The following is a 12,280-nucleotide window of genomic DNA, read 5'->3' as shown; positions in this document are numbered from 1 at the left end:
CCAAAACTATAAATAACTCCCCCCTACCCCCCCCCCCCACCCCAGCTTGCTTGTCTTCTTCCTAACTCCTATAAAAGTACTGGCCACCAAAATTCATCATATCCCTTCAAACCAGAGGACCATTTTTGCTCTGCCATGGCGGGTTCTAATCAAACCCCATACTATACTCCAACTTCCAAACCTTCACAACCTACACACCCTTTTTCTTCTTGGAAAAGACTCAATCTTTACTATTCTTTAGCTGCCATCACTTTCCTCTGTTGTGCTTGTTATTACGCCGGCCAATTACAACACACCACCACCACCGTTGGCCTTCACCTCTCTAACATTGCCTCTAGTTGCTTCTCTTCTCAAAACACAACTTCCCCTGTTTTTTCATCTTCCCCTGTTTCATCTTCCCAATTGGATTTCACTACTCACCATTCCGCTGGCGATGGCGATGGAGGAGCTGTGGTTCCAGATGACACAGTCAAGATTTACCCCCCATGTGACGTTAAGTACAGTGAGTATACTCCATGTGAAGACCCCGCAAGGTCGTTAAAGTATAACAGAGACAGATTGATATACAGAGAAAGACATTGTCCAGAAAAGAGTGAATTCTTGAAATGCCGTATACCGGCGCCGTACGGTTACAAGAATCCGTTCAAGTGGCCAATGAGTAGGGATCTGGCGTGGTATGCTAACGTGCCCCATAAAGAATTGACGGTGGAGAAAGCGGTTCAGAACTGGATTCGATTTGAAGGTGACCGGTTTAGATTTCCCGGTGGTGGTACTATGTTCCCTAATGGTGCTGATGCATATATTGATGATATTGGAAAATTGATTAATCTTAAAGATGGTTCTATTAGAACCGCCATTGATACAGGATGTGGGGTAAATTTTTTACTTTTTTTTGCCTTTTATGGGTGTTTTCTTCTCCGTTGTTTACGCTCCATGAATCTTGATTTTTACTATCTTGGATTAGTTTTCATTTCTTGATTTATTTTTTTTATGTAATAGAAGCTAATTTCCCACCTTTTTAGAAATCAGGGGAAGTCTGCAAAAAGTCTTATTTTGATTGAGCTTCACATGCTCATTTCTTGGTTGGCACTGCATGCATGATGTTTCTTCCTAATTCTACAGTGAAATTTACCAGAAATTTGGCAGTATTGCATAAACCATGTTTTAGATCACAAAATTCAAAAGCCATGGTTGATTTCTTTAACTTTGTGTTAATGTCAAATGACGGTTATATAAACTGGGACGAAAGGAATAGTATTTATGAAGCTGTTAAAAATTTACAATTTATGCAGGTGGCGAGTTGGGGAGCGTACCTTTTGTCAAGGAATATCCTAGCTATATCATTTGCACCTAGAGATACACATGAAGCACAGGTTCAATTTGCTCTTGAGCGTGGAGTTCCTGCTTTGATTGGAGTTATTGCTTCCAAGAGACTCCCTTATCCCTCTAGAGCTTTTGATATGGCTCATTGCTCTCGTTGCCTCATTCCTTGGGGCGAATATGGTGCGTACTAATTCTGTTAGTTTTGATCATTATTTAATAACATGACATCGCGATTATATTGTAATTGATGTTTTGATGGATGGATCGATCAGATGGTACGTACTTGATTGAAGTTGACAGAGTCCTAAGGCCTGGTGGATATTGGATTCTTTCCGGTCCACCAATTCATTGGAGGAAATACTGGAAAGGCTGGGAAAGAACGAAAGAAGACCTAAATGCTGAACAAACAAAAATTGAGAAAGTGGCTAGGAGCTTGTGCTGGAAAAAGTTTGTTGAGAAGGATGACATTGCTATATGGCAGAAGCCATACAATCATTTACAATGCAAGGAATTGCGAAAGACGTCAAAAAATCCACCAATGTGTCCTGCTCAAGATCCTGATAGAGCCTGGTTTGTCCCTCTTTCAATCATTAAATGTCGATTACAGGCTATTTATACTGAGGATTTGTCGTATTGATGTATATATTCAGGTACACAGAGATTGAAACATGTTTAACTTCCTTGCCTGAAGTTTCGAGTGAAGAAAAGGTAGCTGGTGGACAGTTGGAAAAATGGCCTAAAAGATTACACGCGATACCACCAAGGATTAGCAGAGGAACTCTAAATGGGGTCACATCGGACACTTTCAACAAGGACTCACAGCTATGGAAACGAAGAGTTTCGTACTACAAGACAGTGAATAATCAACTTGGCCAACCGGGGAGATACCGAAATCTATTAGATATGAATGCCTACTTGGGTGGTTTTGCTGCCAATTTGGTTGATGATCCTGTTTGGGTCATGAACATAGTTCCTGCTGAAGCTAATGTTAACACGCTTGGTGTTATCTATGAACGAGGATTAATTGGAACATACCAGAGCTGGTAATTTCACTAAACAAAAATTACTACTACTACTACGTACACCTCAATCCCAATCAAGTCAGGGTCAACAATATTACTCATATATGAATTTTCACTATGCTTTATTCAATTTTAGTTTACCTTTCTTTTCCCTTTGTTACATTTAGACATTAGTATATTTTTTTAATTTACCATGAACATTTGTTGCAGGTGTGAGGCTATGTCAACTTACCCAAGAACATATGATCTTATTCATGCTGACTCTGTATTTACTCTCTATAAAGACAGGTAATAATTTGTGTACCTTTTAAATTGATCTATATACAACGGTGAAAAACTACACGATCAAAATTATTGTTTTATGTATATATAGTTGATATTGAATCTCTTTGTATGTTCTATTTTGAATTTCCTTAGTGAAAATCTTGATTGTGTATATATACAGATGTGAAATGGAGGATATATTACTTGAGATGGACAGAATATTAAGGCCAGAAGGAAGTGTAATAATTAGAGATGATGTAGATACATTGATCAAAGTAAAGAGGATAACAGATGGACTGAACTGGGATAGCCAAATAGTGGATCATGAAGATGGACCATTGGAGAGGGAAAAACTTCTCTTTGCAGTAAAGTCATATTGGACAGCTCCATCTATCCAAGAATCTTAAAAAGTCCCTACTAGATATTTTTATTTTTTTTGAAAAAAACTTTTATAGATTTCTTCATATGATTCCTCTGTCTTTTTCATCTTTTTACAATTGTGATATATTAAGTTCATATGATTCTTTAGCTACTTCAGTCTCTTGACTGACATGAATGAATGAATGCAGTGGAGTTCCTTTAGTTTTGGCTCAAAAGATGATTAGTATAGCATAACAGCACTAGCAAAAAGAAGCTTACTAATTGATAAAGATACACACTTATCATCTTGTTTAATCAAACATAATGCCTTCATTCAACCTTTAAGCTGTTATGATCACCTTTAATTACCAGATTTAATTTCTTAATTCAATTGTTGGATTTGCCATTTCTTTAGGTGGATCAATTTGTTTGATCCAATCCATTATCCCACCTTTACTCTGTTCATTCTATATTAGTTGTCATATTTTCTTTTTACACGTCTCTTAAGAAGAAGAAAAAATATACTCCTTTAATAACTACTTTACCTTATGTCTGTCTCTACAATAAATTATTCAAGAACATTAAATACTAAGGATAAAACATTGTCCCAAGAATAGTGAAACGTTGAATTTGAAGTCATGCAAATTTTTTAGGGAAGTGGACTGCTGACATAGATGTACTACAATTTTTTAATTATACAGTTAAAGCTGTTCCCTTGTTAAATTAAGCAGCCCTGTTTCACGCTGCTTAGTACTACGTCATCTACATTATCAAATTCATTTTTAGTCAAACTCCCTTCACCAGATACTTAACATCGTACTTTAATTAATTAGTTAACTATAAAAATATCCATCATACTAAACATTTTAGGATCTTGCTTTAGTTAATTTGACTCTCAAAAAATGAATTGTTTCACATAAATTGAAAGAGAGGAAGTAATTTGAATGGAGTTTAAATTCTTGTAAAAGGCAGCATGTTTAAGTGATGAGCTTGAATTCCGTTATGCAATTATTCAGTTAGAAAGCTCACTGAGGCTGAGAGTGTTATAATTACTTTACTCTAATTCAGAGAAGCCGGTAGTTGGTGGCGGAACTACACTTAAGCTTCCATTACAGAGCCAACACTATTATTTATATAGGAAATCTAGTAATTTGTATAAATTATGTATATTGAGCACCCTGTTTTAGTAGCAGCTTCAAATTAGAAATAGTTAAGCACTCATAACTAAAAAATTCTGGATCCGACACTGTCACTCATTCCTACTCCCTAATCCTTATGCATTTGCCAAAGCATTCAGAATAGGCGCCATATGTATCCATGTTGCAAGTAGGGATCGTTTGATAGATTGTATAAGAATAATAGTGAATATGGTCTATTGATAAAGCTAAGATTTAATTATGTTGAGACTAGTAATTGTCACGACTCAGATTATCGTGATTGGCACCCACACTAACCCTCCGGTGGGAGAACCACTATTACAACCCAAACCAAGAAACTAAACTAAAAACTAAGCATAAAAGGATATGAAACAAGTTAAATACTAAATAACGGAATAGGGAGTTCTCATAAATTCCAAACAAAAGTCTATCAACTAAACAAATGCGGAAGTAACACCTAGAACCTAAAAGTCAATGTACCAAAACATCTAAAGTTCAACAAGTCTAAACAAGAAGGGATACAAACCCCAAACTAATGCACTAATAACTAACTAGAAAGTCTAAGTCCGAAATGGTGGACATAGACAAAAGAGAACCCATGGCAGCCCGGAAGAATTGGCTCACCCTTGAATTCAAACAATCACTAATCTTCTAAGCGAGGTCAGTCAATAGCCGTCGGAAGATGTCATGTACTCAACAAAAATAAGAGCAAGTGCAGTATCAGTACACAACCACAGTGTACTGGTAGGATCACGCGGTTATCCCACTAAGTGTAACATAAGTAAGTCAATACAACATTATAAACACATGCATATATCGAACATATACAATATTATCAACATTTATGAACAACTTGACATTTCTCAAGATACACAATTATGACAAGTCATTGGTCCTCTCATGGAACCCAAACCCAAACAGTTAGCATACCGGAACGTGGTACCCGATCCAATGTTTATGCTGAAACATGGCAACCGATCCCATAATTATGCCGGAACATAGCAACCGATCCCAATTAGTTATGTCGGAACGTGGCAACTGATCCATTCAACATACCACAATCACAATCATAAGTATCTTCTCAAGTTCATACAATTTAGTCATGATTCATGGCATTCATCATTCATCTATCTCATTTACAACAAGCGTGATCAATAATGCAACATTCACATATATACAAGTATCATAATGATGCAAGAACACACATACATCACACAATCATAGAATTACAACCATCACCTACCTCGAAACAAGCTTGAAACCCTAAGAAACTTGACCCTTTCCTTTTCGGATTCGTTCCGCTTGTTCTTGATCTACAAATAATCAATATAATACGGGAATCAATAAACAATCACTAATTACCCGGATTACTAACAATTCTAACAACCCTAGATCATACCCATGATCCCAAGTATCCAAATTAGGGCTTTTTCCACCATAGTTTCTAGATCAAAACCATCCCTCATCGATAATTACCCATTCTATTACGTTCTACTGATCGAAAACAAATTCGAGGAGTTAAAATCTTACCTTTAGCCTCAAGAATGGTGGAAAACTGCCAAGAACTCATATGGGGTCGTCTTCTAGCTCTCAAAGTCGAAAAGTGCAGAATAAAATCATTTTGGGGTTTATTTATGACCTTAAGTCACGTCGAACTCGCCACAGCGGCCCTCACCCCGCTGCAGCGGCAGAAATCCCGCCCCAGCGGCTTGCACGGAACCAGTGAGCTATTTTAATAATTCCAAGACCCCCATTTCACAACACACCTTTACCCAACGACGCTCAGAAAATACCGTTCACGCTAAGATTGATTCTGGGAGTTCTTCTCATCTGAATTCAATTCCGTAAAGTCGTACGGATTCCTTAACGACTTATCTAACTACTCATGTAATCAAATTCATAAATAATTCACCCGAATTCTACCAGATTTCCCTACACCTTAATGACTCCGATTTCGTCCAAATCTGGACTAGGTTGGGAAATTCCAAGTTACTACGAAAAAGTTTTCCGACCCAAAAATTTTCCCCGTTGGCTTTTCTATAACGACGGAACCCGATCGTTACAGTAATACTGAGATTAGTTCTTATCCATTGTGTGGTTTGATATATTGAGGACAATTTTGTCTTTAACCATGCTTATCCATGTACTAATAAGTAATAACCCTAGTATTGCTAATATCATGATTTGTTATGTATTAGTTATACACCCTAAAATACTAATATCCTATCAAATAAAGTATTAAATAATACATTCTAATACATCCTACCAAACGACTAACAATTTGTTTTAATTTCAATACACTGACAAAAGAATTTGTAACCTGCAAAATAGGAGTGTTAATCTGTTACAAGAAGTATACAAGTTGTATCCACATATGTGGAGGCAGAGCTGACTGTTGTGTATCAAAATTCTATATTAGGTTGTTCATGCATAATGGCCTGTTTCAGTCTCCCTTGAATAATTATAAATAGAATCCTTGCTGGAACAACATACATTAACTCAGCTGATACATACAGTTCTTTTGAAGAAATAGCATGAAGTCCATTGTTTCCCTTGTGGTACTAGCAATTGTGCTTCTTCAAAGCCAAGTGATTCAATGTCAGGAGCAGACAACAACATGCTCAGCATCACTTAACAACTTGAACATCTGCGCGCCATTTGTGGTGCCAGGGATAACCAATCCAAACCCCAGTTTCGATTGTTGTTCTGCCCTTCAATTAGTGGACCATGAGTGCATCTGCAACACTCTCCGCATCACCGCTCACCTTCCCTCTCAATGCAACCTTCCTCCCCTCTCTTGTTGGTCAGTAATATGAAAAATGAACATATTAGTTTCTTGAAATTTAAAATGATATACCTCTCGTTATAAAAGCGATTCATATATACCTCTATTGTTATATAAATAGCTCACATTCTTAGTGCTTACTGACTTTTATTTTTTGCTGCAGAAAACTGAGCTGTATGTTGAATGCTGCCAATTATTCCTAGCTATAGCTATAGGAGAATAATATTCAAATTTTCTAAGGCAATATACGTCGTCGCTTTATTTTTTTGTTTGTGTTGTTGTTTAGGGAGATATGCTATGTCCTATGTGAACTGCTAGTTAGCAATCTGATGTAATGTAGGTCAGTGAAGAGTCTTTTATGTGTCATGTGAAATCAATAAGACAAACTATAGACTCTGAGTTTGATATTTGGAGCTAGTTTCTAAATTTGTGGGGGCAGAAAAGATTGTCTTATAAATCTGATTCTATTTCACAAGAAAATTATGTCTTGGCTTTTGCTTTTATTTGTTGAAATTAAATTAAACATGATTTTACATATCATAGGTTTGTTATATAGAACAAATAAAAGGGTTATAAAAAGGAATTTCCATATTAGTTGGCAACAAATTGTGAGAACCAATTATTAAATTAAGGCATAATACATGAATACGCCTTTAACTTGAATTCCACTCACATTTATGTTCTTCAATTTTGAGTGTGCATAATTAAGAATTTATACTTGTATAAAGTTGAACAAATAAACATACACATCCTATATGGCAATTTACATCCTATGTGGTGTCCTACGTGTATTATGCCACATAGGATACATGTCTATTTGTTTAACTTTATACAAGTTTAAATTCTTAATTGTGCACACCTAGATGGAGGGCATAAATGTAAAATGAGGCCAAGTTAAATGGCAAATTTATGTATTATGCCTAATACATAAACATGTCCTTTTAACTTGATTTCAACTAATATTTATTCCCCCAATTTTTGAGTGTGCACAAGTAGACATTTAAACGTGTATAAAAATAAATAAGTAGACACATGCATACTACATGGCATAAAACATGTAGGACGTCACGTATGATACAAAATTGTCACATAGGATGAATGTGTCTATTTATATAAGTTTAAGTGTCTACTTATGTACATCCAAAGTTATAAGGCATAGGCGTAAACTGACTACCACTTTTGATACTTCTACTTAGGGGAAAATTATTACAATTAAACCCTCATCTTTGTTCCATTGATCTGAGAAAATAAATTAAAATGATGATATTAATATACGACTTTAAAGTACACAATTTAAAGCATCAACCCAACAATGCTAGTCCAAGACCAGGTTACGTGATTAGGGGACAACATTGCCCTAATGGCCCATGGACCTGTGTCTGTTTTGTGTATCAGAGGACGATCTCCAATATGTGAAGATCTTTTTCAATATGTGACTGGTGGCAAATGGGTGAGTTGGGTCAAATTTGGGCGGGTTGAAAATAGGTCAATATAAAATGGGTAATAATTTAATCCGCCCATATTTGATATGAGTAAAAATTGATTGGGTAAGAAATGAGTTGGGTAAAATACTAGTTTACCCATATTTTCATGAGTAAATAGTACTCTACTTAAGAATTCAATATGGAGAAAATATTTTAGTCTTTTTTAGATGAAATTTTGAAAATGCTTCATTTAGTTTTATTGTATCATAAAAGTAAAAAAAAAATACTTATAACTTTTCAATATAAAATAAAATTATGTAATAACAAGGGAAAATATTTTTTATTTCAAAGTAAATGAATATTTGCATTTTAGGACTAAAACATGCTTAATGCACTTTAAGCAATGTCAATACTAATACATAATTTGCTTATTTTACACTATGTATTTATTATCCAATATAAAATTAAATAAAAATAAATAAATTATAAGTAACAAAAGAAATGTACATTTAAAATATATATTTTTGGAGGGCCAAAAGACTTCACCTTTTCAATTATAGTGAAAAATAATTAGTTCTATAGAAGAACATAAAAAACAAGAAAAATTAAAATATCTTTAGTGATGAATTTATAGTGAATAAAAGTTAGAAGCTTAACCCATTTGACTAATCCATACTTTACCCATAGTTTACCCATATTTTTATGGGTTGAATATGGGTATCAACCCATATTTTACCCATGTAAAAAATCACTCACCCAACCCAATTAAAATATGAGGGAATTGGACGAGTTACCAAAATATGAGTTCATTTTGCTGGCACTATGTGACACAAATCATTTTAGTTGGTTAGCTATATCAACTGTCTACCTTCTTGGTGATGATTTGAATACTCCCCTATTTACTTTCACCATTCTACTAGGGCTGTACAAAACTTAAATTAAAATCAATAACCTAAATTTAAAAAATTTGTTATTGATTTATTGGTAATTGGTAAATGATTCAACAGTTAGTGATTTAGATTTAAGAGTTTGGTCGAATAGATTATTACACGTACATATATAACTAATGATTAGTTCATCTTTTTAAATTGTGTTCACCTTATTAGGATGAAAACTAAAAAGAAAAAGTATTTATTATGGAGTATCTCATATTAATCTTGATCTTAATTAAAGTGCAATGTATTGGAGAGAGATAAGAGTAAAGTAGTAAAATTTAGGTTTTTATTTAGGCTTAATAAATAGTGAGACCTTTAAACTTGATACGATATTTTATTTAGACACTCAAATCAAGTCATGTTTCAATTAAACACATTCAATCCAAAAATTGAAAAAAATTACTCGTGCTTTCATTTGTCTATTAGATAATTACGTTAACTACATTAGAATATGTCATTTCCTTCAATTATACGTATTAATTTCAAGTAGAGAATGTATGGGTTTTTACGGTTTATTGAGGTATATGCATATAACTACAAGAAGTGATATATTTTATATGATTGATTTAACTATCTAATTGATGAATGAGAACACACGCAAAAAAATCTCAAAATTTGAACTAAAAGTTATGAAAAATATGTTAGAACATACCTCAAATAATATGTGATATGTGATAATGTGTGATATACACTCTCTTTTTTTAATAAACATTGTCACATGAATTACCATTGTGAAAAACTAATTTATTATGGGGTAGGGGTAGTGGATCGTAGGTTGTTGTTCATTTTCAAGATATAAAATTGAGGTAACGAAGGTATTTGAGAAGCTACCTTAGTGTTGGTTGCAGAGGAAATGAGGATTTTTTTTTTCTTTTTATCCCTTTTCACCAACGTGTAGATTTTTTTATTGAAGATTTTGAATGCAATTTTGATCAACTTTCGTTATTAACTTATTATATTAATTGTGATTCAAAATTTCGGACGTTAGGTGGTGTTTTTTTCCTTTATACTGGGTAATACTTAGGTAATATGAATTATTAAAAGCAAGCCAGATAAGTACTCATCACGTGGCATTTTTTCCACGTGGTAATTCATGTGACATTTTTTTTTACAAAGAGAATCTAATATATATACCATCATATATTACTTGAGATGCGTTTGTCAAATTTATGAGTTATAATATAAGTGTGTTTTTACCCTCACAATAATTTAGGTGTGAAACTCAAAAATAATAATTTAGGTGTATTTTTGACACTTCATAATCTAAAAACGTGTAAGCAAAAATAAAGAGAAAATGACATAAATAGTCCCTTAATTATAGGAGTAGGTCTAAAATAGTCCATTAACTATACACTTAACGAATTTAGTTCTTTAACTATTCAAAAACTTATCAGCTTTGGTCTCTTAACTATACACTTACCGATTTTAATCTCTTAACTATAAACTTATCGATTTTAGTCCTTTAAATATTCGAAAACTTATCAGGTTTGGTCTTTGTCTATTTTTTTAATACAAATAGCTTAGGTTTATATTAACGGAATCAATGCCTCGAGAAATTAAATCATTTAGCAACTTTTTCTTCAAATTAACCTTATGCGAAGAACCTTAAACCTCAACGATTTTAAAATAAAATTCACGAGAAAAGAAAATATAAAATCATAATTTTATTCAACAGAGGATAAAATGAAGCATATTATTGTCACTAATGACTTGAATATGCTAAACTTTATTATAAAAAGAAAAAAATTATTACACGTTAAATCCAAAATTTGTACTCCAACTTCATTGAATGGAATTTGTTTAATTTTTCAGAAATTGAAATTTATAAAATGGTAGATTTGTAAAAAAAAAAATTAAATGGATCAATTTGATTATTCTATTCATTTTATTTTACGTAAAGAAATTTGAGTAAATTAAATAAAATTTGCACGGATTAGCAGATTCAAGTCATTAACAACAATTATATGCTTAATTTTATCCTCCATTGAATAAAATTAGGACTTATATCTTCTTTCCTCATTAATTTTATTTTGAATCGTTGACGTTATTGTTCTTTTCATAAGAGTAGTTTGAAGAAAAAAGAGCGGAAATAGAGAAACAACTTAAAAAATGGATTAAAGATTTAATTTCACGAAAATTTTCGTTAATATAAACCTAAGCTTTTGTATTAAAAAAATGGACAAAGACCAAACCTGATAAGTTTTTTAATACTTAAAGGACTAAAATCGGTAAGTGTATAGTTAAAAGACCAAAACTAATAAGTTTTTGAATAGTTAAAGGACTAAATTCGTTAAATGTATAGTTAAGGAACCATTTTAGACCTATTTCTATAGTTAAGAGATTATTTATGTTACGGAGACAAAAATTCATGTCTTACATGCCTAAGTACGTGTATACACACATTTGATCCGCTAACATTGATATGTGTTTATTAAATTAATAAGTGATAATTTAGATATGTTTCTCACACCGGGGCAGCAGTCAAACATGAATTCTGTGATGTGGACATTATGCTATGGTAACTCTTGTTGAAAAAATGACTTTTATTAACCCAAAAAAAGTATATAGAGAAGCGAGATATTGTGATGTGAGGACGGAAGAGTGGGCGCCAATGGAGAAGCACAAGGACCCAATTCTTACCTGTCAAAACTCGTCGTCTTTACATTTATAGGGTCCCAATTTCCAACCACCCTTATATACCCACGCCCATACTCCCGTCAATTCATTACCACTGTCTCAAGATCCACTCAAATCCTCTCAAAAATGAACTCATGATACATGGGTAAAGCCAGCAGATGGTTACGTTCGCTTCTCGGTTCCAAGAAATCGCCGTCGGAATCATCACCGCCGGCGAAAGACGGAAAGAATAACAAGCGGGGTCTCCGGAAATCTTCCAATGGAAGTGGGAGAAACACTGGACCTGAGATTGCTTATGGGAATGAAGACCCACCGGCGAGCCCTTATGCGGAAGCACTGGACGCAAACAAGCACGCTATAGCGGTTGCGGCAG

General features: G+C 33.8%; 2 protein-coding genes across 2 annotated transcripts in view; both read left to right on the top strand.

The window, feature by feature from the left end:
* The first annotated feature begins 76 nt into the window (after nt 1-76).
* On the top strand, nt 77-3,187 carry LOC102581772 (probable methyltransferase PMT15). Its single transcript, XM_006353286.2, has 6 exons — nt 77-873; nt 1,293-1,503; nt 1,596-1,893; nt 1,974-2,366; nt 2,556-2,633; nt 2,791-3,187. The coding sequence occupies exons 1-6, from the start codon at nt 136-138 to the stop codon at nt 3,014-3,016; spliced, it is 1,944 nt and encodes a 647-aa protein (XP_006353348.1). The 5' UTR covers nt 77-135; the 3' UTR covers nt 3,017-3,187.
* An 8,861-nt stretch (nt 3,188-12,048) lies between these two features.
* The window catches only part of LOC102581442 (protein IQ-DOMAIN 14), a 3,755-nt gene continuing 3,523 nt past the window's right edge, over nt 12,049-12,280 (top strand). Inside the window, exon 1 of the mRNA XM_006353285.2 lies at nt 12,049-12,276. Within this exon, the coding sequence (XP_006353347.2) occupies nt 12,049-12,276 (228 nt within the window). The remainder of the gene's footprint in view (nt 12,277-12,280) is intronic.

Source organism: Solanum tuberosum, unplaced genomic scaffold (assembly GCF_000226075.1).
Source record: "Solanum tuberosum cultivar DM 1-3 516 R44 unplaced genomic scaffold, SolTub_3.0 scf00154, whole genome shotgun sequence".
Lineage (NCBI taxonomy): Eukaryota > Viridiplantae > Streptophyta > Magnoliopsida > Solanales > Solanaceae > Solanum > Solanum tuberosum.
The sequence above is the reverse complement of the archived record's forward strand: the minus strand, read 5'-3'. Positions and strand labels throughout refer to the sequence as shown.